Source organism: Neodiprion fabricii, chromosome 5, assembly GCF_021155785.1.
Source record: "Neodiprion fabricii isolate iyNeoFabr1 chromosome 5, iyNeoFabr1.1, whole genome shotgun sequence".
Taxonomy (NCBI): domain Eukaryota; kingdom Metazoa; phylum Arthropoda; class Insecta; order Hymenoptera; family Diprionidae; genus Neodiprion; species Neodiprion fabricii.
Window position 1 is genome coordinate 9,121,041 of NC_060243.1, and position 23,055 is coordinate 9,144,095.

Sequence of the window (23,055 nt, forward strand, 5' to 3'; positions counted from 1 at the left end):
TGGCAGAGTTAATCTAAGGAATAAAATTGTATATGTATTGTTTTAGAAGATTGTGCTGCTAAAAAATGTCGGCAATTCTACGGCCATGTATAAAATTGAAAGAAGATTACCTAATTCAAAATTTACTGTTCTCCTCAACACAGCAGCTATGAAAACGCGAAAAATTGCACCTGGCATGCACATTAAGTTAACGGTTCTATTTCGATGTGATGTTATCGAAGATCCAGAAGAATCTCTGATAATAAACGTATATCCAGGAAAAACAGTATGCATAAAAATGCATGGGTATCGAGATCCGCCTCTGCTGAGAGGTATTTTTTCTGAATTCCACATGTCACCAAAAAAAAGTAGACTTGCCCTCAACCTTAAGTATGTAACTAATCTGAATATATACTTTCCAAAAGTTGTGAAAACTTTGTATCAATCTTCGTCATGTTCTCAATCCATCGCCACGGATATAGAACAAAATAGGTCATCTTTCTTAAGTATTACCGAAGAAGAGAAGCTCAAAATACCCAGGGAACAGGTCCTATAACTTTGGTCGTTTCAGTTACAAATTTACGTTTCCGTGACTCAATAGAAACCATTGTTACAATTTAGCTCACTGGAACTTGTGCAAATATTGGAAAATATGACAACGGCAAACTTGTTAGATGTACCCTGAACTTAGGAGCAAATTTTGAATGTGGAAAGTGCTTTATCGGCGAGCGAACCATTATATCGAGACAATTTGTTAATGATGGTGGTGATGGAAAATTTTTTATCATGAGTGAGATCGATTGGTGTACAATGAATCTTGATGCAAGTTAATTTTAATTGGACTGAATTATTTTTTTCATTCTTTCTCGCAAGTTTAATTAATAAATTATGTGTTTCAGGATATTATGGATTGTAATATGATTCTTATACCGCCTTTTGCTGTATGGCCAGTATATTTTACACTAAAAACTGGTGAATACGTAGATATTCGTACATATTTTTGTCCTGAGTCATACGGCATGCAAGTAATTAGTACACAATATCATCTATACCGTAATATAGGATTTCGCAACAAGTTAGATGAATTAAATATCAAGTTTGTTTTTCTGGGAACTTCTTAAATTTATGTGATTTACATATAATAATTGTACTTCATAATTTTTTTAGGTTGATAAGTTATATATACTTTGTGACAATCATGCTGTTCATCCGATAGAACTCATGGGAGATGGGGTCTGGTACGACCCCGACTTTATTCGCTTTGGGGATGTACGTCAGTGTACTATTGAGATACTAAAACAAGATTGTAAATAATCTTGAAGAGACAATAACGATTCTAATCACGGAAATACTTTCAGAATATGGAAATATGTTGCTCCCCTGAAGACAACAACGTAACTTCAGTTGATTACCGTCTAAATATGGCTAGCATAGTTTCAGGTGATGTTTTAGAGAAACCTATTTTCCTTATAAATAATAGGTGAGTTGCAATAAAAACGAATCAAATAGTTTATTGTTGAATTATTAAATACCTAATATGATAATAAAAAAATCATAAGCTATCAGCAAAAGGATTTAGAAAAGAGTATCCGTGCAATTTCTAATAATAAACTCTGACTTTGGAATATTCTCAAGTGACATGGAAATGTTCTATCGATGGGAAAAGCAGTCAGCAATATGTTCTACATCTGATCCAAAGAACAGCTGGTCACATCTACCAACGGAAAACCTGACTATTCAACCAGTCATGGGTTCTCTGAATGCAAATTCAATAACATTTTTCAAAGTTGTTGTACAGATGAATGATGTGGAGCCTGGTGAATATTGTACTACTTTACGGTAAGAAGGAACGAAGACTCAACAGAAATGATAGTTTCCTCACAAATTTTTAATAATCCAATATTGTATTGGCTTTTTTTTAATGTGAATGGCAGTGATCCTAAATATCTATTTTATAAAACACTTGTATAACTGTGGTTCAGGCTATACATCGAGGATATACCTTTGGCGTCCATACCAAAGAATTGTAATTTCAGAATTACAGAATCTCGTGAAAAGCGCAGGAACTGTTCAATTGTAAGTTGCCAATAATGTTGAAAAGAAACCTACTAATATATGATTAAACATTCAAGACTGTGGACATTTTAGTCGCTGATGTTGAGGTCCGGGCATGCTGTATCCTTCCAGAGGATGGTTTAGATGTTGGTATTGTGCAGAAAATGGATAGTAAAACAAGGTGACTAAAATACTGAACGTCTCTCTGTTGAAAATGACGTTTTTCCCTTGACTATTCACAACGACAAAATTACGTCGCTGTAAAAGTTTTTCGATCGCCAAGATTTATATTTCAGATTCTCAGAGGAGGCTGCAGAGGAAATTACGAATATAGATTACTATTCACCCTCAGGTTCAGTGTGTGCGATTCAAAACACTTTTGATGAGTTCGGCACAGCGGCTGACAATGTATTGAATTATGGGATGAATGATGTCAAGTGCGCTGATGATTGCAAAGAAGTAAGAGACATAAAATATTATACCGTAGAATCGTTAATCTTCTCTTCTTGATCATTACTTATGCATATGCAATTTCCAATGTTCATTTTAATGGACCTAATCGTCTATAATTTTAAATTTAGTCTGGCATTCTTTGGAATGCATCTCTTAGCATAGCGCAGAATCATGAAATGGATACAGCTGCACCAGCCGTTCCTACACTTGACTTTCATCACCAAATGTCGAATACAGCAATTCTAATCCCTGAAAGGTAGTGTTAATTATATTATGTTGTAATAGGCGGTAGGATATCTTTTTTTAAATCAATAAATGATTGGGCAATACATTATAGTGATCTGAAGGTGTACTAGTGACTAAAAACTGTTGGTGTATGTCCTACGTTTCACAAAAATGATCACTTCAGTTAATGTAACAAAAATAACTTGTCACAGATCATTATATGTTGGTATAAAGCAAACATACTTATTAACGCTACGAAATTTGACCTGTAAACCTGTGTCCTATGCCTGGGGACTACCACCAGAGAAAGATGGGTGTAGAATGGAAGTATATTTCAATCCAAAGGAGGGTTTGATTCCTCCAACTGACACAGCTATGATCGAAGTGATCTGCTTGCCGACGAACACTGTGAGATATCTTTCGTACATCTATCGTACAATATTTCTTTGTTGAATCACTATTTGTACTCTTTTGTCAGGGGGTAATTGAGGATTTGTATATCCCGTGTTTTGTCGGGGGTCGCCAAGATCCCATTATGCTTGGAATTCAATGTACCATTGATGCCTTGTTTGTTACTTTTCTTTTTTTACCGCCACCGAACGCCATCCCATCTCCATGTGTTGATTCAATACGTGTTGAGTGGCACAAAGCTGGTCACACATCTGCACTTAATTTAAACGTAAGTCGCAGTTTTCGACTCTATTACACATCTCATATTAGTTGAATCTCAAAGTGGAACTAGTTAATAATTCGTCAAACATTGCAGTTTATAAATACAAAATTGTACAGTGTAGCCATTGCTTACGCATGTTGCAAAACAGTTAATAGGCAATTAAAATCATCGGTTTGTCTAGCTTAGAACTTGAAAATGAATCGACATTCCAAAATTGAAGAGGAACAGGAATTGAAGAACATAAATTTGGATGCTGGACAGGTAATCGCAACTACTGCGGTTGGCCCAGAAAATGTAGATATCGACAATACATCACTAGTCCCGTCTATTGAAAATCCATCTCCACCGAAACAAAAACTTGATGTAAGATTCATGATTAGAATTTTTTATTAGTTTGGAATTTTAGGCCAGCTAATTATTTGATAACTTCATCAACATTTATAAAACCATCACAATATATTCCAGAAAAATGAGAGTGCTGAAGTACAAAACAAATTTGTTAAAGAAATGAAACTTGAAAATAGCATTACATTAACTGCTGAATCCGAAAACGAGGATTTATGCGAACCGCGAAGCTGGGAAAGCTTGTTGAAAGGCATCGTTTGGACGGTCGACAGACCTGATGAATTTATTTCTCTACGTAAACCACAACCCATAGTCCCTTTTTATAAAACAGTTGTTCCTCCCATTATGCAACCTTTGGCAATAGAATTTACTAACTTGCCTTTACGAACAGGTAAAATATCAATGTCTAATTTTTCGATTACTCTCTAGTTTTCGGAAATTTCAATACAAAATCAATAGAGCATGAAAGATTATTTCATTCATTTGTGTTGTGAAATGTTTGAACACTGCTTTTAGTAATCCTTGTAATACGTAATTCATTAGTGGAAAAAAGAACATTCGTAATCCGCAATGAAACTCCAGCTGCATCAACATTTTCTCTATCTTCAAAACAATTTGGCCCTACTAAGCATACGAAAGAATTGGAACCAGAGGATGTAATTAATTCTACATATGCCACTGTAATGGGGCATAAATCAAGTAATGTATAATATGTCAGAACATTGGAATATGAGCGTCAAATTTTTTTTTTTCTACATCATTGAAATTGATGGATGATACGTAACTTTCATTGGAATATTTAATCTTTTAAGCAAACAGTGAAGAGTTAAAAAGTTATTGGCATTAGGTTTCATTATAAGGTTCGTCATTATTCATCAATGTAAAACCAAGAAAAACTCTCATAATTTTTTTGTGTATTCAACATCATAAAACCGGTCTTCCAAAATCAGGGGACAAAAACTTTCCTCAAACGAACCCATTCTAGTTTAGATGTTTGTATTTATTTTTTGTTATTCTTTACCATCGCTTGACTTGTTGATTAGAAAATTGTAAGATACTTGTTTATCATAACATAATTTTTTACTCCTGGAAAAATCTGAATTTAATAGAGAATTATTGGGACGACATTAAGCCACCAGTCCAAGGCATTGTTTTGGTAATAGAACCAACGGATGGTCCTCTTGCTCCTTACGAAACAGTTCCTGTTGACATTTACGTCTACGCTGACACTTGGGGAGTTTACATTGACGAAATTGTGGTATCTATTGCTGGCTTGCCTGATTATATCTTTGGTGTTTGTATCGAAGTTATTGGATCACCTGTAACATACCCTATCTGTAAAAATGGAATACATGAGACACCTACAGTGAGGTACCTAGTATAAATTATATAATTTATTACACCCTTGTATCTATGTTTAAATTTACGTAATTAATCGCATGGTAAAAATTAATTTTGGACCATAGATTTGGAACTGTAAATTTTGAGACCGAGAAAGTAACACGAAGAATAATAGTTGAAAATACAAGCACTGTAATGCTCGCCATAAATTGGCAGAGTTATGTGATTGACTCTGAGGTGACCAAGGATTCTATACCTTTCAACATCACCTTGCAAATGTTTAGCCCACTTGCAAATGAAATTTCCAACCCAACGTGTACAGACTTGATAAAGACTTCCGATTCGGAGATAGAAAAGTCAGAACAAGATATACTGGATTATGGCAAATGTGATAGTCTCAGAAGTTCGGTGACGGTTGAAAGTAACTTATTTCAATCCCAAGATGAAACTCCTTGGACTCAAGCTTCGTATGTATTCAATCTCTTAACTGGACAACTATTCCAAACGTTTTCTAGTTTTTACTGAAAAGCCATACTTAGTAAACAACCCATATCCATCTCTTCCTGGCACAGATGCTGTTATGAAAGTCTTGCATCACGTAATAAGGTTTTCTGTCGGAATACAGACAGTAATTTGGAAATTAGTGTTGGAACAAATAATTGTAACAAGGATTCTGTGGAGTACATTACTGAAACTGAACTAACAACAATCGACTGGAGTGAACAAACTGTTGATAGAGAAACTGATCTAGAAATCGCCATGACACCTTACTATGGAACCCCAGACTATTGTGTGTTCAGAGTAAGGAAAAAATTTTGCTACGTATCATAGATTACTTACGGAAGTTTCAACGGCAATGAATAATTTTTTACTAGGTAACTCCGCCAGAACTAGTTATACCAGTTAAGGGGAAACAGTCTTTACAAATTACTCTGAACATTGGTCAATTTCCAATACAAAATGGTGCGAGTGAAGTTCGTGGCCGTCTTGTGGGGTTCATACGAATTGCACCTATGCACAAGTATTATACGAATCTTGAGTAAATCTCAGCATTGATTACAATATCGGTGTAATATAAATTGATTAAATCAATAGGTACAAAGCCGATTGTTACTCCCGTAATGACGGTGCAATGCTCATACCTACTGAAATAAAGCTGGAAGCTAATATTCTGCAACCAGTGGTAACAAACGAAGATTCCTACACTGAAGGAAGTTTCAACATTTTTGAGAATTGAAGTCCCTCAAAGTCAGTTAGTTGTTATGCATTCTCATTATTCACAATGAAATGACAGTAACGCTTGCAAAGTATTGCCAGCAGGATTAAAACAACGTGTGGCCGCAATTGCTCAAAGTGATCAAAATTAGAGCAATTCTTCTAAACATAAATTGTCAACAAAACATCCACTTAACGCAAGCAAACCTTGTATAGCAATTACTCGGCGAAAAAGCAATGACAATTGCAACTAGTGGAATTGACTTTTTGCAGATACCTTGGTTGCCTGGACTTGGTTACCTGGATAGTCAAAAATATTGAAAATTTATTTACTTAGTGCACTAAGAAGTATATCAGTACATAACGTCAGCAGTAGTTTAATTCAAGTTTCTGCAATTGTTTTAACAAAACACGCTATAAAAAATCCTACACTATCACTTTCTACTCCAAATCTACACAGATTTTTTGATTCTTCAGAGGTCAGTCCAGAGATCTCCATTCCTGATGCACCAATGTGTGGTAATCCAAGAGAACACAAATTTTTTCGTACTGATTCTAGTCGCAAGTACGGATATGTTCTCAATGCCCAAGAAACAATACCCTCGTTCTCACCCACTGTTATTGTACAAGTACTGTACACCAAGACTCCACCAAACTTGAGCAGTTGAACGGCCTATCATAGAAATGTTTTTGTTAATAATTGTAACGGATATTCTATTGAACGTTTTAATTCCATTATTCTATTATTTCTATTATTCTATTCAATGTTCTAAATAAACTTCAACCAACCGCAGAGAATAATTTCCTTTGTAAAGGTACATAGGAATTGATTTGTGCAACTGTAATTGGGTTTATGAGTTGAGGCCTTTGCCCTAGAGCGCTACAAGGAACATCAAGTAGAATTCGATCGAAAGATTCCGCATTGTAAGGAGGCCCGTTGGAAAATATTTTCTCCTTCACTTCACTTACAGCTTTTGTTGAATCGAAACAGAATATTTGAATATTTGTAGCACGGAACTCATTGCATTGAATTCTCATTCGTTCTACTTTGGATTTTATCTTCTCTAAGGCTACGATGGTTCCCTGAAAGAATTAAATAATTGAAACTCTATTTCGATACAGCAATTACAGCGTCATTCTTGCTTGCATATCGTAATTACTACAAATTATGTATTACCGAGCCTTTCATAAGGTCAGAAATGTGAGTAGTTTTATTGCCAGGAGCAGCGCACATGTCAAGAATAATTTCATCCGACAATGGATTGAGAACACGACTGCAAATTATAGATGGTAAGTTCTGCAGTAATGCTGAACCCTTAGAGAGCACGGAGTCGCTCAGACTGGGTAAACGAGACACAACATCTGTCATGAATACCGCAATCCCGCTGTAATATCATTATGGTATACTAAGTGAGTGATCCCTAAAAGTTTCTCTGAATTGGAAAAAAAAAACCGTATAACCATTCTTCTGCGACTTGTACATCAGTGACAAAATTTTATCCATTTTACATCATACCTGGGACTTTTTACAGTTGCGCCAAACAAAGCATTTCTTGTTATTCTCAAGACACCATTACCGAGAAATACTTTGTAGGGACTCACATAGCGTTTGTTGAATCCTTTTTTACAATCTCCAGTCAAATCTGCATAGACACTCACCGTGTCTCCAACTTGTAAGCCTGTTCAAAGGGTTCCACTTCATTTCCTACGGGTGCTTAGTTTATGAACTCACTCACGTTTTGCTTAGTTGTCTTTTTTTTTGGTTCTGAATTCAGGCAGTAATGAAGCTTCTCTTACCTTGCGGAATCCCCATAACACCAGGAGCAAATACATGGGCACCTCTCAGAACTGCTGTACCGCATATCGAATCAACAATAATTTCTTTGGGCAGATATTGGAAATTGAGCTCCACAGTAGTATCACAGCAGCTAACAACGATTAATTCAGGAAAATATCGATTTGTACGGACCTCAAAAGTTGGTCCGATCTGAATAATCAAAGTTGTTCGTTTAAATGAAAACTTGAAAGGATATTGAAGATTGAGTTAGGACGAAACTTATTTGAGTATCAAGATAAATATTACCTGAGAGAGTTCCTTTGTGATCTCTTTTACAACAGTCTCGGTATCTGCGACTAAATTATTGACTCTGAAAGTTGTGGTTTTTGGAGTACTGCAGAGCCAGGAGCACAAACAATCCAACCTAGCCTGAGGAAATTATTAATTCATCACGATTGCGTGAAAATTTTTGCATGGTAGGAACATACTCATGACTTTCGTGGTTGAGTTAATTTCTTGCATTGAACATATTCGCATAATTTGGACAAGTCGACAAGAGAGTCGATTAGGTCAATTAATCAAACAGTGATGTCAAGGGTGGTAATTCCACAATTCTCTTTCATTCCACAGTACGGTAATTGCGATAAAATCGGTGGAAGGCGACGTTGAGTAATGATTACCTGAACATCGTTGAAGACCGTATCATCGACATGACCAATTAACCTAAGCATTTCATTTTGCAGTTCGGCACGTATTTCACTGTTATGTTTAAAAGGAGATTTTGGATATAAGTATAAAGGCATCGTGATGATTTGATATGTGTGTGTGTAAAATTGTCCTTTCTCCTTAAAAACCTTGGTAAAAACAAATGCATATAGTCTTGATGTAGTCGAATCGTTTGCAAACACGTGTGATTCTCCGGAAATGAACCTTTCCTTTGCACAACCGGGAACCCCCCACCAAAGTTTACGTCGCTACACATGGATCTGAACACAATCTGACATTTGTATCTGATGCAAAGATGCTGACACTTGCTTGATGGTGTAATGTATGCAATAAAAGGTGGTTTGTCAAAGCTCGTTGGAGAACTTTTTAATGATATTTACTCACCGACATGAGTTATTGATTATATTATATTTGTTTTGATGTTAGTTTGAATCTAAAATCGTGTTCTAGCGGGTTATATAGAAATCGTTTAGATATTGAATCACTGCATCGGAAATTATTCGTGCTTATGGGATATAATATAAAAAGAGGGCCTTACGATTTTAAAACGTGTCATTAAGAATAATATTGATCTAGTCGCATCGTTTCGAAAATCGTAAATCTGTAATAAAATCGAGATCGGTTGCATAGGAATAGCGATCAGTGCTTGTACCCGCTATCCGGTCTTTACTGGAAATGATTGATGACTATATCGATCATCAAAAAGCTAAAATGTAACGAATTCGTTGCCATCCCACATCTACAGGCTGGCTGCACCGTTATCGGTCGCCAAGAACTCGCTGACGATAAATAACAAACTCAATATGAGACACAGATATTTGGAGATGACAAAGGGGATATGATACGGCGAAGAAGAGGTATTTGACTCGTAGAAGTATTTCATTTGACATTCTCATCCCCTGGTTCGCATTGGAGCACGTGTTATTGCAAGGTTCGATTTTCAAAGGATAAATTGTAGGGCTTAGGCCAGTTTCGGCTTTCTTTTGTCGATGATTTCGCGAACACTCGTGTCAGCACCATCTGCAGGCAAGAATCGGCATTACGAAATAGTTTTCTCACGGCCACGTGATCAAACTAACCAATGGTAAGCCTGCTAGAGCCCCATACGTGGCACGAAGCATGAATCCTTTCCACGTCCGCCATTTTGACATACGGTACTTTTCGGGAGTATTGGTTTAATGTTTTATCGTTTCTCGTGAAAATAATCTTTTTTACTGAAACGTAAGTAATTCAAGTGATAAATATTATTAGGGTGACGCAGCGTTGTTAATCGCTGACTCGTGGTGGTTGTCCGTTTCTTGTTAATCGAGTTTCAAACGTTTCGCCATATAGTTTGGGAGTAGGTCGAGACGGTGACAGACCAACCGGGTGTGCATAGTGGCTTCTCTCAGGCTAACGAAAAATCTGTATACCCCAATCTTTCCTGCCATCGGCTAGTGTTGTGACTATCTCGGAGGTCTCGAAACTGTAATCGTTCAATAAATAACGCACTGTAAGTGAAAAGCTTGAAGGTGTTACAACTTATCGAGAAATAGAAAATGGAAAAACGAGTTTAAACGAATCGGGAATAATTGAACGAGAATCAATAGAGCGACAGCGTGGGTATCTCGCGGGTGGTATTTAGTGAGTCATTCGACAGGTTTCACTGATGTTGAAAAGGGGCTGAACCCCAAATATTTTACAACAAACATCTAAATTTTTCGTTTCTTTTACTCCTTATTTCCATGCCGTCGATAGTAGTACCATGTCGCATAGAAGAGGTCAGGTTATCTCGGGTCATACCTTCAACGCCTGTAGGTACATGCACTGTTGGTGCGTAGACGGTCGTTTACACGGCATGCACGTATATCACAACTTACGTGTAACCGCTAAGTAATACGTGGTGAAATTCGGCTTTTTTCACCTCGGGCGTTTTGGAAGGAGCTTATGGCTCGTCGCCTCGCATCCTGCCGTGGCTTTATCTGCCGCATATACGTGGCTTTCGTGTATTTTCACGGTATTAATGACGTGTCATGAATTTCGTGAAACCCCGACTAACGTGTTTCTTTGTTTCAGGTACCCACATATAACCAACACTAACCATGGGGAACATTTTTGCAACGTTATTTAAGGGCCTCTTTGGCAAGAAGGAAATGAGGATTTTGATGGTCGGGCTCGATGCTGCTGGTAAAACCACTATTCTATATAAATTGAAATTAGGCGAAATTGTTACGACGATTCCTACGATAGGTAAGTTTTCGAAATGAACTTTTTTTTTATTCTTTCTATAGTTTTTATATTTGCCTAATGTTTTACCATAACCCTAACTCCTAAGACCGACAAAGTTTTTTTTACTTCATTCCGCTACTACTCACTTCTTCAACGCCACATAACCTAAATGATACACATTGTTTTATCCATGCAAAGGAGTGGCTTAAGACTTTCGAATTCCATCCAAACTGTGCATGCCGTTTTTTTTTTTTGTGCGAATCTCATTACGAACCGAACGATCGCCTTACATACTGTCTTAATGTTGCACGTAACCTTTTCCAATTTTATTCCCAATTATACATCATCTGGTCAATCAACACCATGAGAATTTGTTGCTGTTGTATTCATGTTACTCTGTTACATTTTTTCATGAAAATTCATTATTTTTCAGCTTCAGTGCACAGACCAACTGTTATGTGGTTTTCCAATAGCAAATTTGGAAACTATTAATCAACTCTCTTGTCATATCACGGTTACGAGAAAAAAAAAGAACTGAACAGAGCAAAAAGATACGTTTTAATCCGTTTCCAGGATATCGCAGCTGCCTGAATCAGTTGTGATACGAAAATTGCGTGACAGAGTTTTGATACAATATGAAAAAAAAACCCATTGAAATAACTTTGTATAGTTTGCGACGCAATAAAAGCGAATTGTTACCAAGCGTAGTGAAGCACAGCCTGTCACAGTCGACCCTTTCAATAGAGATGGTCGTGTGGGTGTAGGGAAGGATATTTCTAAGAATTAGTATACCTCCACCAACGAGCTTGACATGCATTTATGACGCTTTGAACTGAGACTTTCGCAATAGGGTGGCCAAAAGTCCATACCAGTTGTTTTCTTCCAACAGTTCACTTTTGTTGCCGGCCCTATTGCGAGAGTACCAGGCAAAATTGCGAATACGCCTTGTTCAACTGGAGTGCTGGAGGAAGCACCCTTATTGCGAGAAGTCCTATTGAGAGAGTCGACTGTATAATTATGGGAAAATGATCTAAAATCCTTGCAAACTAACATTGTCAGAGAAATAGATATATACCAGAGTATCAACGACGAGATGCGATGGCTACATAATTTTCTATTCCAATTATTTGGGGCAATTTTGGATTCAAGAGTCTTGAGCTTTATCGCGTTTGACTAGCTGTACTTTAATATAACGCAAATCAAAAAAGCTATTTCAATAGGTTTTTAATGGTTAGCAGATTTCAATTTTGGAATTTGTTTATCATGACCTATTAAACAACATTGTGATCCAGAAAATGGATTAAGAGGCACTATTTGTTCCATTTAAAATCGGTTTTTGCCTAAATGTGCGATGCGAATGAAAGTTCTTCTTAACAGATTTGTGTTTGTATTTAAAGAAAAAACGACGGTGTTTGGTCTGGTTCGTGGCGTTGAAAAATAATCAATTATTCCTCATTAAGCAATGTTATCTAAAGCACTGTGACATTTCTTTATTTCACTGGGACACTTCCCTTAGTTTTATTCTTTGTAATATATCAATGGGGTTTCCCACTGAGGCGTTTTAAAAATTGTACCACCACAAATTTTATAAATAATCGATACCATTATCAAATGCACTGAAAAATGATATAAACGATATTGACAATTTTTTTTTTTTTTTTTTTTTTTTTTTGCAAAAAAAAATTTGAAGACAGTCTCTACCGAAGAATAATTTGAAAGTTCAACCTTAATTTTCAAATTATCTGGGTTTCTGGCAGTTTGATCTTTTACTGAATAATTTTTGAAACTGTTGACATTATATCAAGTTACTTGTATCGTCTATTTTGCGTATAATTTTTGCAATAAATTGAAATTTCTTAAATTTAATACTAGAGGAAGTTCAATTTACTACTTTGATGGATTTTGTTTCATTTTTGAAACAGCTTGGAAGTATGATTGAAAGAATAGGATAGATTTTTCAAGAGTAACAAATATTTACTTTTTAAATGTGTGTAATATGAACACCACCTAATGTGACAGAGTCGACCTAGAACACTTGTCAAGTATACAGACCATGCCGTGTTTAATGTCATTGTACTTCAAGATCAATGTCGACAAGTGGTAGACGATAGAAATTATCAAAGCTTTGTCAAATTTTCTGGAAATCTTTTAATATGCTTTCTGTATTTCAAGATCGTCCGCCACTGCTTACTCTTTTTTGTCACACACCAATGTTGAAAATTGTATATTTCAAGAAACTGGCAATACTCAACTCTGTTATTACTAGTTACCTTGATGACTATGTAAAGAATGTTAAGGCAGTGTTTAAAATTTTGAAAAGTCAAATTGATACTCCACTGAATTTTTGGCAGTGCTTTGCAAAGAGACCTTCCACTGCCTATAAGAGGTCATTTTCTAAACTTCATCGTTAGGTTCAGTACACATTTTAGGAAATTAAAAGTACTTTGGAATCTTGAACTATCTGTAATAAGATAGAAGACGATCCCTTTAGCATCAGTATTAACGGCGTGACAATTTATTCAATAACTTTTTACCATATTTGTGTTGCATGCAATTTGATGAATCCTTGACATTCTGTCGGTAAAGTGTAAATCCCCAAAACCTAATGACGTACAAAATCGCAGAAACAGTCGTCCTGAACAACTTTTTGCACATGAAATAATTACCGTGTATGTGGAGAATATGCTGATGAATATAGTTTGACTAATCGTCAGTTTATACACTTTTGCATGAGTTAGCTTCCTTCCAATCGTATACTGTTTGAAGTTTGTAAGGCTCGATTATATTCTATCTTACACTCAGATCTAAGTTTCTTGCGCGTGTAACTGTAACAATCACCACCGATTACTCATAAAATTACATCAATGTCTGTGGTAACCGTTGAAATATACAGTCATTTACTCGCAAGACATTTCTTTTTTCTTGTTCGTAGATGTTCCAATTCTGCTTAGCTTCATCTTCCGCCTACCTTCTCCCCTGACAAAAAAAATATTACCATTTTGTGTATGCATGTTAAATCATCCAAATACTTGCTTCAACAGAAAATACCCTAAGAACGTGAAGCTAGTTTGATGTAAAGCTTGACAAGAGGGAATTGATATTACTTTGAGAATAATATGTGTACTAACGACCTTTTTTATCATCACTGAATAGTCAATTCCATGCAAATACTGAATTGCTTACTGTATATCACTCTTGATGATTTGACACGTGAAAAACTTAATTCTTCCACAGGCTTCAATGTAGAGACAGTTGAATATAAGAATATTAGCTTTACGGTTTGGGACGTGGGTGGTCAGGACAAAATTAGACCACTCTGGCGACATTACTTCCAGAATACACAGGTAATTATCTCTACTATCAGGTTAATGCGACAGAAATTGACTTGAATGAAAATGTACAAGTAACAAAGAAAATAAGACATCTTGTCTTTTATTTTAGTTAATCTATAAACGAATTACCTGTGAACTTTCTATTTAAACACATTCATAATAACATTATAATTTTTTTTTTCATATCAATGCTTTGAAATACAAATTAAGCATCAATAATCAATGACCATTTCCGTTTTTGTTCAGGGGTTGATATTTGTGGTCGACAGTAACGACAGAGAACGTATAGGTGAAGCCCGCGAGGAGCTAATGCGAATGTTAGCGGAAGATGAGCTAAGGGATGCCGTATTACTTATATTTGCTAACAAACAGGTGAGCCAATGATCAAAGTACAATATCGAATAGTGAATAAATTATGTTTAAAATTGAAGTAAATAATAGTCCAATAAGTATTGACAATATTGGTTTGAGCTTCAACTCCGAGAATTCCATCACGTGCCAAAGATTATTGGGATTAAAAATTCTTCAAAATTTTAGGACCTTCCAAATGCCATGAACGCGGCAGAGATCACCGATAAACTGGGCCTCCACTCACTTCGTAATCGTAATTGGTACATACAGGCGACGTGTGCTACGAGCGGAGATGGATTATACGAAGGTCTTGATTGGCTTTCAAATCAACTTAAGAACGCCAACCGCTAATGCAAACGTTATCCTGTCAACATTCAGTTGCTATTTTAACATCATTCAGAAACAACATTAAAAACGAAAAACAAAAAAAAAAAAACAGCAAACAAACCAACAAACCTTTAAAAAAAAACAAAAAACATAACTGCACACGTTATCCCCCCATCAGCGAATAATTAATTGATTAAATGAAAGAAGAACGACCAACTAACAACGTACAACATAAATCGTATGAGCAGCCTGTGCGAGTTTCAATCGGAAGGTGAATAATACCATTAAAAAAATGCATTCGGATGTGCAACGAAGCTTTTGTTGGAAGGGGTTTTGAGGCAGAGAAAGGAAAAACAAGAGAGAATTAAAGGAATTTTCGAAGATGATGGAAAACAAACACGAGAAAAAAAAAACAAGAAACACGGGGCAGGGGGGGGAGGAGGGTCAGAATGGCTGCGATTACGCGCCGGCCAAACAGAACTATTGCTACGTGCAAATGATTTATTATTATTATTATTATTATTAATTATTATTATTATTATATTATTAGCATTATAGTTACACTTTTTACACAGAGATAACAGTGATGAACCAGATGTGGAGAACTTGATGATGATAACTGTATTAAAGTATATATCCTCTAAAAATCTGAAACATACAAAGCATATGTATCACACATGAAGTTAATTATTTGTTTAATTAATGAAATAATGAAAGATAATTGAAACTACCTGCAATAGTTAATGATGATGATGATGATGATGATGATGATAATGGTGATAGTTATGGTGACGATGATGTTACAAACATAAATAATACCAATGGGTGGGTGTCAGTTTGAATGCGTTGGACATGGACTTGCGGATAATTGTAATAATGTATAACTTTCATACGGATTGTAAATTGCGTATTATACATTATGAAATGATGAATATTAATAATGATTACATGAATATATACATTGTTCTGTCCACTACATTTCAAACATCGTCAACCGATTATTATAGCGTATATAAATATTATATTAGAGAAACACGAAAGTGAAAAATTGGAGGTATTTCGAAATGAAATCTGACCGAAACAGGATCACTGAACAACAACGGGACATTACTGTATTTACTCGTGACGTATGCGTGATCATTGCAGGGATTGAGGCTACGGTGCCTCGAACAGGAGTTCTACTACGTTGAATGTTCTTTCATATTTAAACAGATTTCATTTTCAAATATCCCGTCGCCTCATTCCAAAATTTTTTTCGTTTTTTTAATCACCACTGATTGAAGATCAAATATACCATTTTAACGAATGAAATGATCGCGTTTAATCAAACACGCGGATTCAACCACATTTTATGTATAGCTTGCGCATACACAAAACTCCGACTAGACTCGTTTATATATAAATGAAAGGTAACTAATAGGGTTATGGGTGGTTGTGTGTATGTGCGTGCGTGCGTGCGTGCGTGTATGTGTGTGTGTGTGTGTGTGTGTGTTATATCTATGCGTACATACATTGATTCACAGGGTCTCCCATCTGAGTATGTAAAGGTCAATTAATTTTTAAACGAATAAAATTACTGCCCAAAATATATGCTTGGTTGAAAAAAAAAAAAAAAAAAAAAAACAAAAACAGAAGTTGTCGCAATTTAGAAGAAATTACGGAATTAATGTATTAACTTTTCCCTATAGATCGTGGTTTTTCTACAAAGATACCGCTGCATATGATGTAATAGAAGTTTCTTTTTGATTTGTTTTACCTAATCTTGGACGAATTTTTTAATTTCTTCGATGTAGATAAAAATTGCCGTAGGTACAGAGAGAAATCCAAGGACTCACTAACAAAGTATAGAATCGATGATACTTTGTTAGACATTGTTTAGTTTCTTCCCGTGTCTCTGTTTTTCTATTTCACGAATAAATCTTGAAACCCGTGTTTAATTCTAAATGAGAAAAATTGTTTTAAAAAAATTGAAAACTTTTTTGTTTTTTCAGTTACTTTCATTAACTTTATATGAAAGTTTCAGCAAAAATTTTATATCAGTAAGCAATGATTATGCCTGTACAGATTCGGGTGGGATAAGCTGTACACACGCATGTATGTATGTACATATGTATATATATATATATGTGCGTGTGTGTGCGTGTGAGTGTGTATTTTGTTTACGCGTGAGAGATAAAGAAATTGTTTTACTTGGTGGTGAACGTTCGCATACCCTCCCGACCCTGCGCACGGATTTGGGTGAAAATTTTAGGGCATCCGGCGTCATCGAGATAAAATTAATTCTTATCAAAGACCAGAGTATAATAAAAGTATGGGGGGAAATAAAGAAATACACAAGATGACGATTTACGAACGTTAGTTTATAAGTTCGTTCAACATGAATATTAATAACGATTATAATACGTGCGGTAAAGTGCAGCGTACACTCCGGTTATAGCCAGCTAAAAACATGTTTATCTCAGTGTGAAAGAGCAATCATGTTATTTATTGCACTTCGATAGGGTGAATAGAAAACGAGTAAAAAAAGAAAAAGAAAAATAAAAAAAAAAAAAGTATGAACTAGATGAAGATGGAAAGAGAACAGAATAGAAGAAACCTTTACAAAGTATAACATTGACATTCCGAAATTATGCGCTGCGGATATCTCAAGATTATAGTTGATCAGACGTTTCTCAGCTTCGTGAGGTTGGCGCGAGGTGTGATTGCGATGAATGAATTTGAAATATATAAAAAAAAAAAAAGAAAGGGAAACAGAATAATAATTATAATTATATTGAAGTAAGTGAATATGTTGATTTACGGATCACCGTGTACGGGAAATACGAAACAATATAGGAAATAGAAAACAAATTGAGACTTGAAGGTAACAACTTAATTGGACATCGGGTACGGAAACTGAGGATAAAAAAAAATTTATCCACCGTGCAAACTAGCCACAGAAGTGTCGAAACAGGAAAAAAAAAAAAAATATAATAATTATAAATAAACACTCCAAACGATGAGAAATTTTACAACTTCATCGAGTTAAATTTTATCACACTGAAATCATCTCAACGTAGGAGAAAAAATTTACGGGAAAACTGCAAATTTGAGTTGAAAATTCGAAGTCTATTATAAACAAACAAAAAAAAAAAAAAGAAAAAACCGTTCGTCCAAATCTGATCAATAAAGTTCGATTTAATCGCAAATGAATTCTCCGCAGGTCGCTTGGAATTGATTATAGAAGAGACAAGTGAAAATTTTATCTTCGACAGTTGATCATTTCCGCAGAAACAGAATTATAATTAATCAATGCAAAATAAGCGAACGATATGCTTTTGAAATGAAATCTAATTTTGCGATAATGTGATAATTGTGTCAGTTTTTGTCTGCGACGAAACAGAACATTGTTTGATTTAAATTCTTCGCTATCAATTCCTGCAGTTCCATTTTTGAAATCTTTGGTCTGGGCATATTTATTTTTTTTCCTCTCTCGTTTTGTTGACTTTTCCGACGTGACTGAGCTCAATAGATCGTTTTGAAGAAACAAAAGGGAAAGACGCAATCAACGCGTTGCGTTTATAGAGCGGGTTTGTTGCGCGTTTACACGTGATTAACGCATATTTTCCTAAATCATTTCTGCGGTCCCACTTCATCATCGCGTGTTCCCCTCGTTTCCTCGCATCTCATTTCGTGTTAGGAAAGAGACATTTTTACAAGTATAATCCTTTGTAAAAATTTGATAAAATTGATTGATCGATTGATTAATTAATAAATTAACAACGATGGCAGCCATGACGATGACGATAATGACGATACTGTGACTCGAACACGACGGCGATAACACGCCTTTCCGTCATATTCGACGACGATTCGTATATATAATTATGTATGAATGTTTAACGATTTGTGAAAATATAATGTAATTGTGCTTTATATAGTCTATGTGTTATTTGCCATTGAAGCGCTTATATATTTTTTGTTCAATTTTTCCTGGCTGATGATGGTGATGACGACGACGACGATGATGATGATGATGATATCCGAAGTTTCAAAATAAACAAGTTTTCATTTTCCTCAGATTTATTATACAATCGATGTTTCATAATATATATATATACTTGTACATGTTCATTTTCATTCACTGCCGCCAATATTTTTTTCATACATGTAACATACTTATTCAATTTCGTTTCAAAATTATCACCGTATTTTCTTCTTCTATACCATATCATTGATCTTGGTAATCCCAGTCATTGCGTTTGTACTCATTTTTGATTTGTTCAATTAACGAATCAATCAACGAACTGCCAGTAAATCCGTTCAAGCTTGTACCTATAGCAAAAGTTTTATCCTTTTTCTATATATCTTCTGTTCGAACAACGAAATAATTGAAAATCCCAGTTTTCGTATTGATCACATTCTCCATAATTCAGTCGGTTTATAGTTTAATCGATTCGACAGAAATTTGCTTCGTCAAAGTTGTAACAAAACATTTGGACGATTCAGAAGATACAAAAGTACCGTGCTGATGATTTGTGAAAATGTAATCGATTTCATACAATGCGATTGAAAATTGATCAGTTTATTAGATTTTAGAATTAAGTAGATGGACGGGAATGCCGAGATATTCTTGTATCCATTTTTCGTTTTTTCAATTCATTGCAATCTCTGAATTCCTCTGTTTAATACAAACAACATCTTCCAGTTGCATAAAAACGCTTCCTGCACCTTTAATGTATATACATTACCCCCGTATACCTTTGTACGTTACATGCTCATAATCGAATCACAGCTTTTTATTGTATCCTGATAGCATACCTTTATGCCAGCTGCTAAACGCCGTATATTGTATCTTATAACGTTTTGTAATATGAATTCGAAACCTTTGGATCGTACAATGTAATAAATATTAAAAACGAATTGCCGGTCGCCATAATATTCGTTTCGCCGAATTGAAGTATGAATTTGATTATAGTCGTTCTGAAGCTTGCAGACCGCGATTTTAACCCTGCGAATATTCGTAATTCGATATATATCCGATCGTTAAACTTACACGTCGGTAACCGAAAAATTCGCAACTCGCGCTCTATGCGATTCCAATTACTCGCATACCTATATAAATCACTGCTTCGGCAAAACAAAAGTGTGTATGAAGTTAAAAAAATTGAAAAGAGGGATACGATAACATTCGTATGAATTTAAATAATAATAATGATAATAATAATAATAATAATAATAATGTTATCGATAGTAAGATTAACAGTATTAATAATCTTAATTGTAAAATGTAACATAATATTCGCACAGGTAATTATATGAAGAGTGAAGTTGGTGAAAAGGAACATGGCAGCCGGTTCCGGTGCAAAGACAGAAATGCCGATGTGATGTCTGTGGTCAAGAAATTTTTCTAGAATTTCGAAGTCCCGAATCCAATGAAAAAGTGTAATCAACCGATATGTTCTTCGCTCAGAGAACGCAGTTCTGAGTGTGAAAAAACAGGGAATTTGGTGGAAACCTTGAAATCTTGAGAAGCTTTTTTTATAGGCAGCTTAAAAATTTAAAAACGAATATAGCATTCGCTGTTGTTATTTTTAATCAACATCGAAAAAAAAGAGGATCATCTTTGATCAAAACGTGCCATTACTATCTTGGATGCGTTTTAAAATAATATGCGAGGATTCAGTCTAAATCATGCAGATTGGATTAAATAAGTGCGAAGATCGATGAACGTGAATCACTGTGTTGGGAATTTATAGAAAATTTGAACAGTAAAGAAAGTACGCAGAAAATAAAGAGTAAAATGAAACGATGCAATTGTTTGCTTCTACCGCGCAAATCTCCTTTTTATCACACTTGTACGAACAGTGGGACTTTGCGTAGCAGTTTAGCGGCACGAAATCAGCCAATTTCACACTAGTGTTGTAAAGATAGGTTCGCGCATGCGCAGTTCATAATTGCTTCACTTTCGACTCTAGGGAGCAAAACTACCACGCGAAGCCCCATCACTTTTCATTCGCTTGGTATAAAAACTATCGTGCGTGATTCAGGCCAAAAGTCGGTGATCCCAACTCGTGTGATTGCCGTCCTCGCTTCGCTCAGGCGCAAACTTCACACTCGTCGTAATCGCCAACTTTCGTCCCTTGTCACACAAGATACCATTTTAATATCAATCAAGTGCGCGCGATGTCGGGTTTAACGACAATTTATGCGACTATCCAGTTTTCGGTTTGTATGGTCACAAAAGTGTCAAATTCATCAGGGACTGGTGATCGTTTCGTAAAATGGGGTGAAAATTCTGATCTCCGATTGGCCGGGTCGTAAATACGTTATTATATATAAATTCCTTGTATTATACCGTTGGACTGGTTATTTGTTTGAGCCTTGAATTAAATTCTCCATTTGTGAAACATCGAATGCGTCATGCTTACTTTGACCCCCCAAGTTGTTGTACAGTGTTTGATTTGCGGCTGCAATCGTGTGTCATAAATACGTGTAAGATAAATTCTGCATTATATAGGCATATTTGTCGAGTGTCTAATATTATTTTGCAGTAAATTTCTTCATCTTCATTTGTGTAACTCATTCGCTTGATGTTTTTGCTTCGCGTTTGAGCGTTGTTTAAAAAGAAATCTTCTTTTTTTTTCTTATCTCGATTCCTTCGCCATCAACTACCCAATGAAAATGTTACGTACAAGTATCGTTGGCCTCGATTTACTCATCTTATTGTAAATCTTCATTTATTTCACGTATACATCTACGTACACGTATATATACTATACCCCGTACTCGATTACTTGATATGTCAATTACTTTATTACCGTTCTTGGCTCATCGGACTGCAAAAACGAATCTAACTGACAAAACAAAAAGCATAACGTTCACAGTAATTTAAGGATGCAGTACCGCTTGTACAGTTCAGTTAGAAATTCACGGCGTTGATAGATCGATGAATCGACGGTTTGGACTCTCGAAAGGTAGGATTGAAGTAAATTTGAATTTGTTTGAAAAAAGTATCACCCTTAAAATACAAAGACAACAAATTCGAGAAGCAAATATATCTTATCATCAAAAGAACATCAATTTCCTAAATTTTAATCGATTAGATCTCGTAGGGAATTCATTTACGAACATATTGGAGCATATTTAATTTATTTAAATAGACTGAACTATGTATTGCTTTCGGCATATGAACAGTTTGACCAATGGCGGTACGAAGTATAATCGACATGGGTAGAACAATATGGCGTCGCTTTGGTTTATCAGCTGATCGTTTAAGGTTAATTACACGAATATTAAGCCACAAAAAAGTTCTATCACATTACCACGTAGAGTTTATCTGCAGTAAAGTATGGAAACAAAGAACTACTTTCATGATCGAATACAATCAACGATCAGCAAGTGTTACCGGAACAAAGAATTTTTCGTTTCACGTTTACGTATTTTGGTTTCGGCCCATTCCAACCACCGTTTCATGTCATACGTACGTTTCCATACGTTTTGTTCCGACTGTACACACCGTAAATTACATTCTTAGCAGAGAATGAATTTCACCGTGAATCTAAATCGTTGACCACCTTTGATCGACAAACGCAAATATAAATTGTAAGCAATGTAACAGGATAAAAATAGTCGCGGTCGATTTTTACAATCAATTCGATACCCGTTTAGAGGCGACGAAGCTGAGTCGTCCTCGTGAATTACTCGCTAATTGAAGAGTCATGACGTCTAGTCTCTGCAGACGTATATTTACACATCAAACAAAAGTTGACGGCTCCACGGGAGTTTTGAACCTGCGAGCTGCACGATGTATCGTATTTGGGAACTAAATTCTAACCACAAATATCTATCCGGTTTATTTTTGTACCGCAGTATTGCGAAATCTGTTGACATTTCCAACTGGTCTAATTATCGGCACGTATATTAATACCTCCCACTTGATTCATCCTCCATCGTGATCCCTCAGGTGCCAGGCACACGCAATGGACTGTACCGTGAGAGTCAAAAGTTAGGAATAGAGATTTAAAAAACGCACAAAAAGCCCTTAGCATTGTTGTTTGCGCCAATAA

At 35.6% G+C, this 23,055-nt stretch overlaps 4 protein-coding genes across 4 annotated transcripts; 3 read left to right on the forward strand and 1 right to left on the reverse strand.

The window, feature by feature from the left end:
* The first annotated feature begins 1,094 nt into the window (after positions 1-1,094).
* Positions 1,095-1,968, forward strand: LOC124182274. Its single transcript, XM_046569297.1, has 3 exons — positions 1,095-1,248; positions 1,338-1,459; positions 1,615-1,968. Exons 1-3 carry the CDS (start codon positions 1,201-1,203, stop codon positions 1,820-1,822), a joined length of 378 nt encoding a protein of 125 aa, XP_046425253.1. The 5' UTR covers positions 1,095-1,200; the 3' UTR covers positions 1,823-1,968.
* Positions 1,969-2,651: 683 nt separating this feature from the next.
* On the forward strand, positions 2,652-6,480 carry LOC124183316. Its single transcript, XM_046571662.1, has 11 exons — positions 2,652-2,743; positions 2,925-3,120; positions 3,191-3,391; positions 3,572-3,748; positions 3,833-4,121; positions 4,274-4,429; positions 4,840-5,101; positions 5,197-5,538; positions 5,644-5,872; positions 5,947-6,092; positions 6,167-6,480. The coding sequence occupies exons 1-11, from the start codon at positions 2,664-2,666 to the stop codon at positions 6,306-6,308; spliced, it is 2,220 nt and encodes a 739-aa protein (XP_046427618.1). The 5' UTR covers positions 2,652-2,663; the 3' UTR covers positions 6,309-6,480.
* Positions 6,481-6,591: 111 nt separating this feature from the next.
* On the reverse strand, positions 6,592-9,803 carry LOC124183954 (tRNA (cytosine(72)-C(5))-methyltransferase NSUN6). The gene is made up of 7 exons (XM_046573180.1): positions 8,744-9,803; positions 8,370-8,492; positions 8,084-8,273; positions 7,803-7,965; positions 7,464-7,671; positions 7,076-7,369; positions 6,592-6,959 (listed from the first exon to the last, which is right to left on the reverse strand). The coding sequence occupies exons 1-7, from the start codon at positions 8,864-8,866 to the stop codon at positions 6,669-6,671; spliced, it is 1,392 nt and encodes a 463-aa protein (XP_046429136.1). The 5' UTR covers positions 8,867-9,803; the 3' UTR covers positions 6,592-6,668.
* Positions 9,804-9,875: 72 nt separating this feature from the next.
* On the forward strand, positions 9,876-15,116 carry LOC124183955 (ADP-ribosylation factor 1). The gene is made up of 5 exons (XM_046573181.1): positions 9,876-10,010; positions 10,845-11,018; positions 14,232-14,341; positions 14,576-14,701; positions 14,867-15,116. The coding sequence occupies exons 2-5, from the start codon at positions 10,871-10,873 to the stop codon at positions 15,029-15,031; spliced, it is 549 nt and encodes a 182-aa protein (XP_046429137.1). The 5' UTR covers positions 9,876-10,010; positions 10,845-10,870; the 3' UTR covers positions 15,032-15,116.
* Positions 15,117-23,055: the final 7,939 nt, after the last annotated feature.

Coding starts and splice junctions, on each gene's coding strand:
- LOC124182274 (XM_046569297.1), top strand. CDS start 1,201: ATGGGAGATGGGGTCTGGTACGACCCCGACTTTATTCGCTTTGGGGAT. Junction 1,249..1,337: donor ACTTTATTCGCTTTGGGGAT/GTACGTCAGTGT, acceptor AAATACTTTCAG/AATATGGAAATATGTTGCTC. Junction 1,460..1,614: donor ATTTTCCTTATAAATAATAG/GTGAGTTGCAAT, acceptor AATATTCTCAAG/TGACATGGAAATGTTCTATC.
- LOC124183316 (XM_046571662.1), top strand. CDS start 2,664: ATGGATACAGCTGCACCAGCCGTTCCTACACTTGACTTTCATCACCAA. Junction 2,744..2,924: donor GCAATTCTAATCCCTGAAAG/GTAGTGTTAATT, acceptor AACTTGTCACAG/ATCATTATATGTTGGTATAA. Junction 5,539..5,643: donor ACTCCTTGGACTCAAGCTTC/GTATGTATTCAA, acceptor TTCCTGGCACAG/ATGCTGTTATGAAAGTCTTG.
- LOC124183954 (XM_046573180.1), bottom strand. CDS start 8,866: ATGCCTTTATACTTATATCCAAAATCTCCTTTTAAACATAACAGTGAA. Junction 7,966..8,083: donor TGTTATGGGGATTCCGCAAG/GTAAGAGAAGCT, acceptor CCCTTTGAACAG/GCTTACAAGTTGGAGACACG. Junction 7,672..7,802: donor GCAACTGTAAAAAGTCCCAG/GTATGATGTAAA, acceptor ATGATATTACAG/CGGGATTGCGGTATTCATGA.
- LOC124183955 (XM_046573181.1), top strand. CDS start 10,871: ATGGGGAACATTTTTGCAACGTTATTTAAGGGCCTCTTTGGCAAGAAG. Junction 11,019..14,231: donor TACGACGATTCCTACGATAG/GTAAGTTTTCGA, acceptor ATTCTTCCACAG/GCTTCAATGTAGAGACAGTT. Junction 14,342..14,575: donor ATTACTTCCAGAATACACAG/GTAATTATCTCT, acceptor GTTTTTGTTCAG/GGGTTGATATTTGTGGTCGA.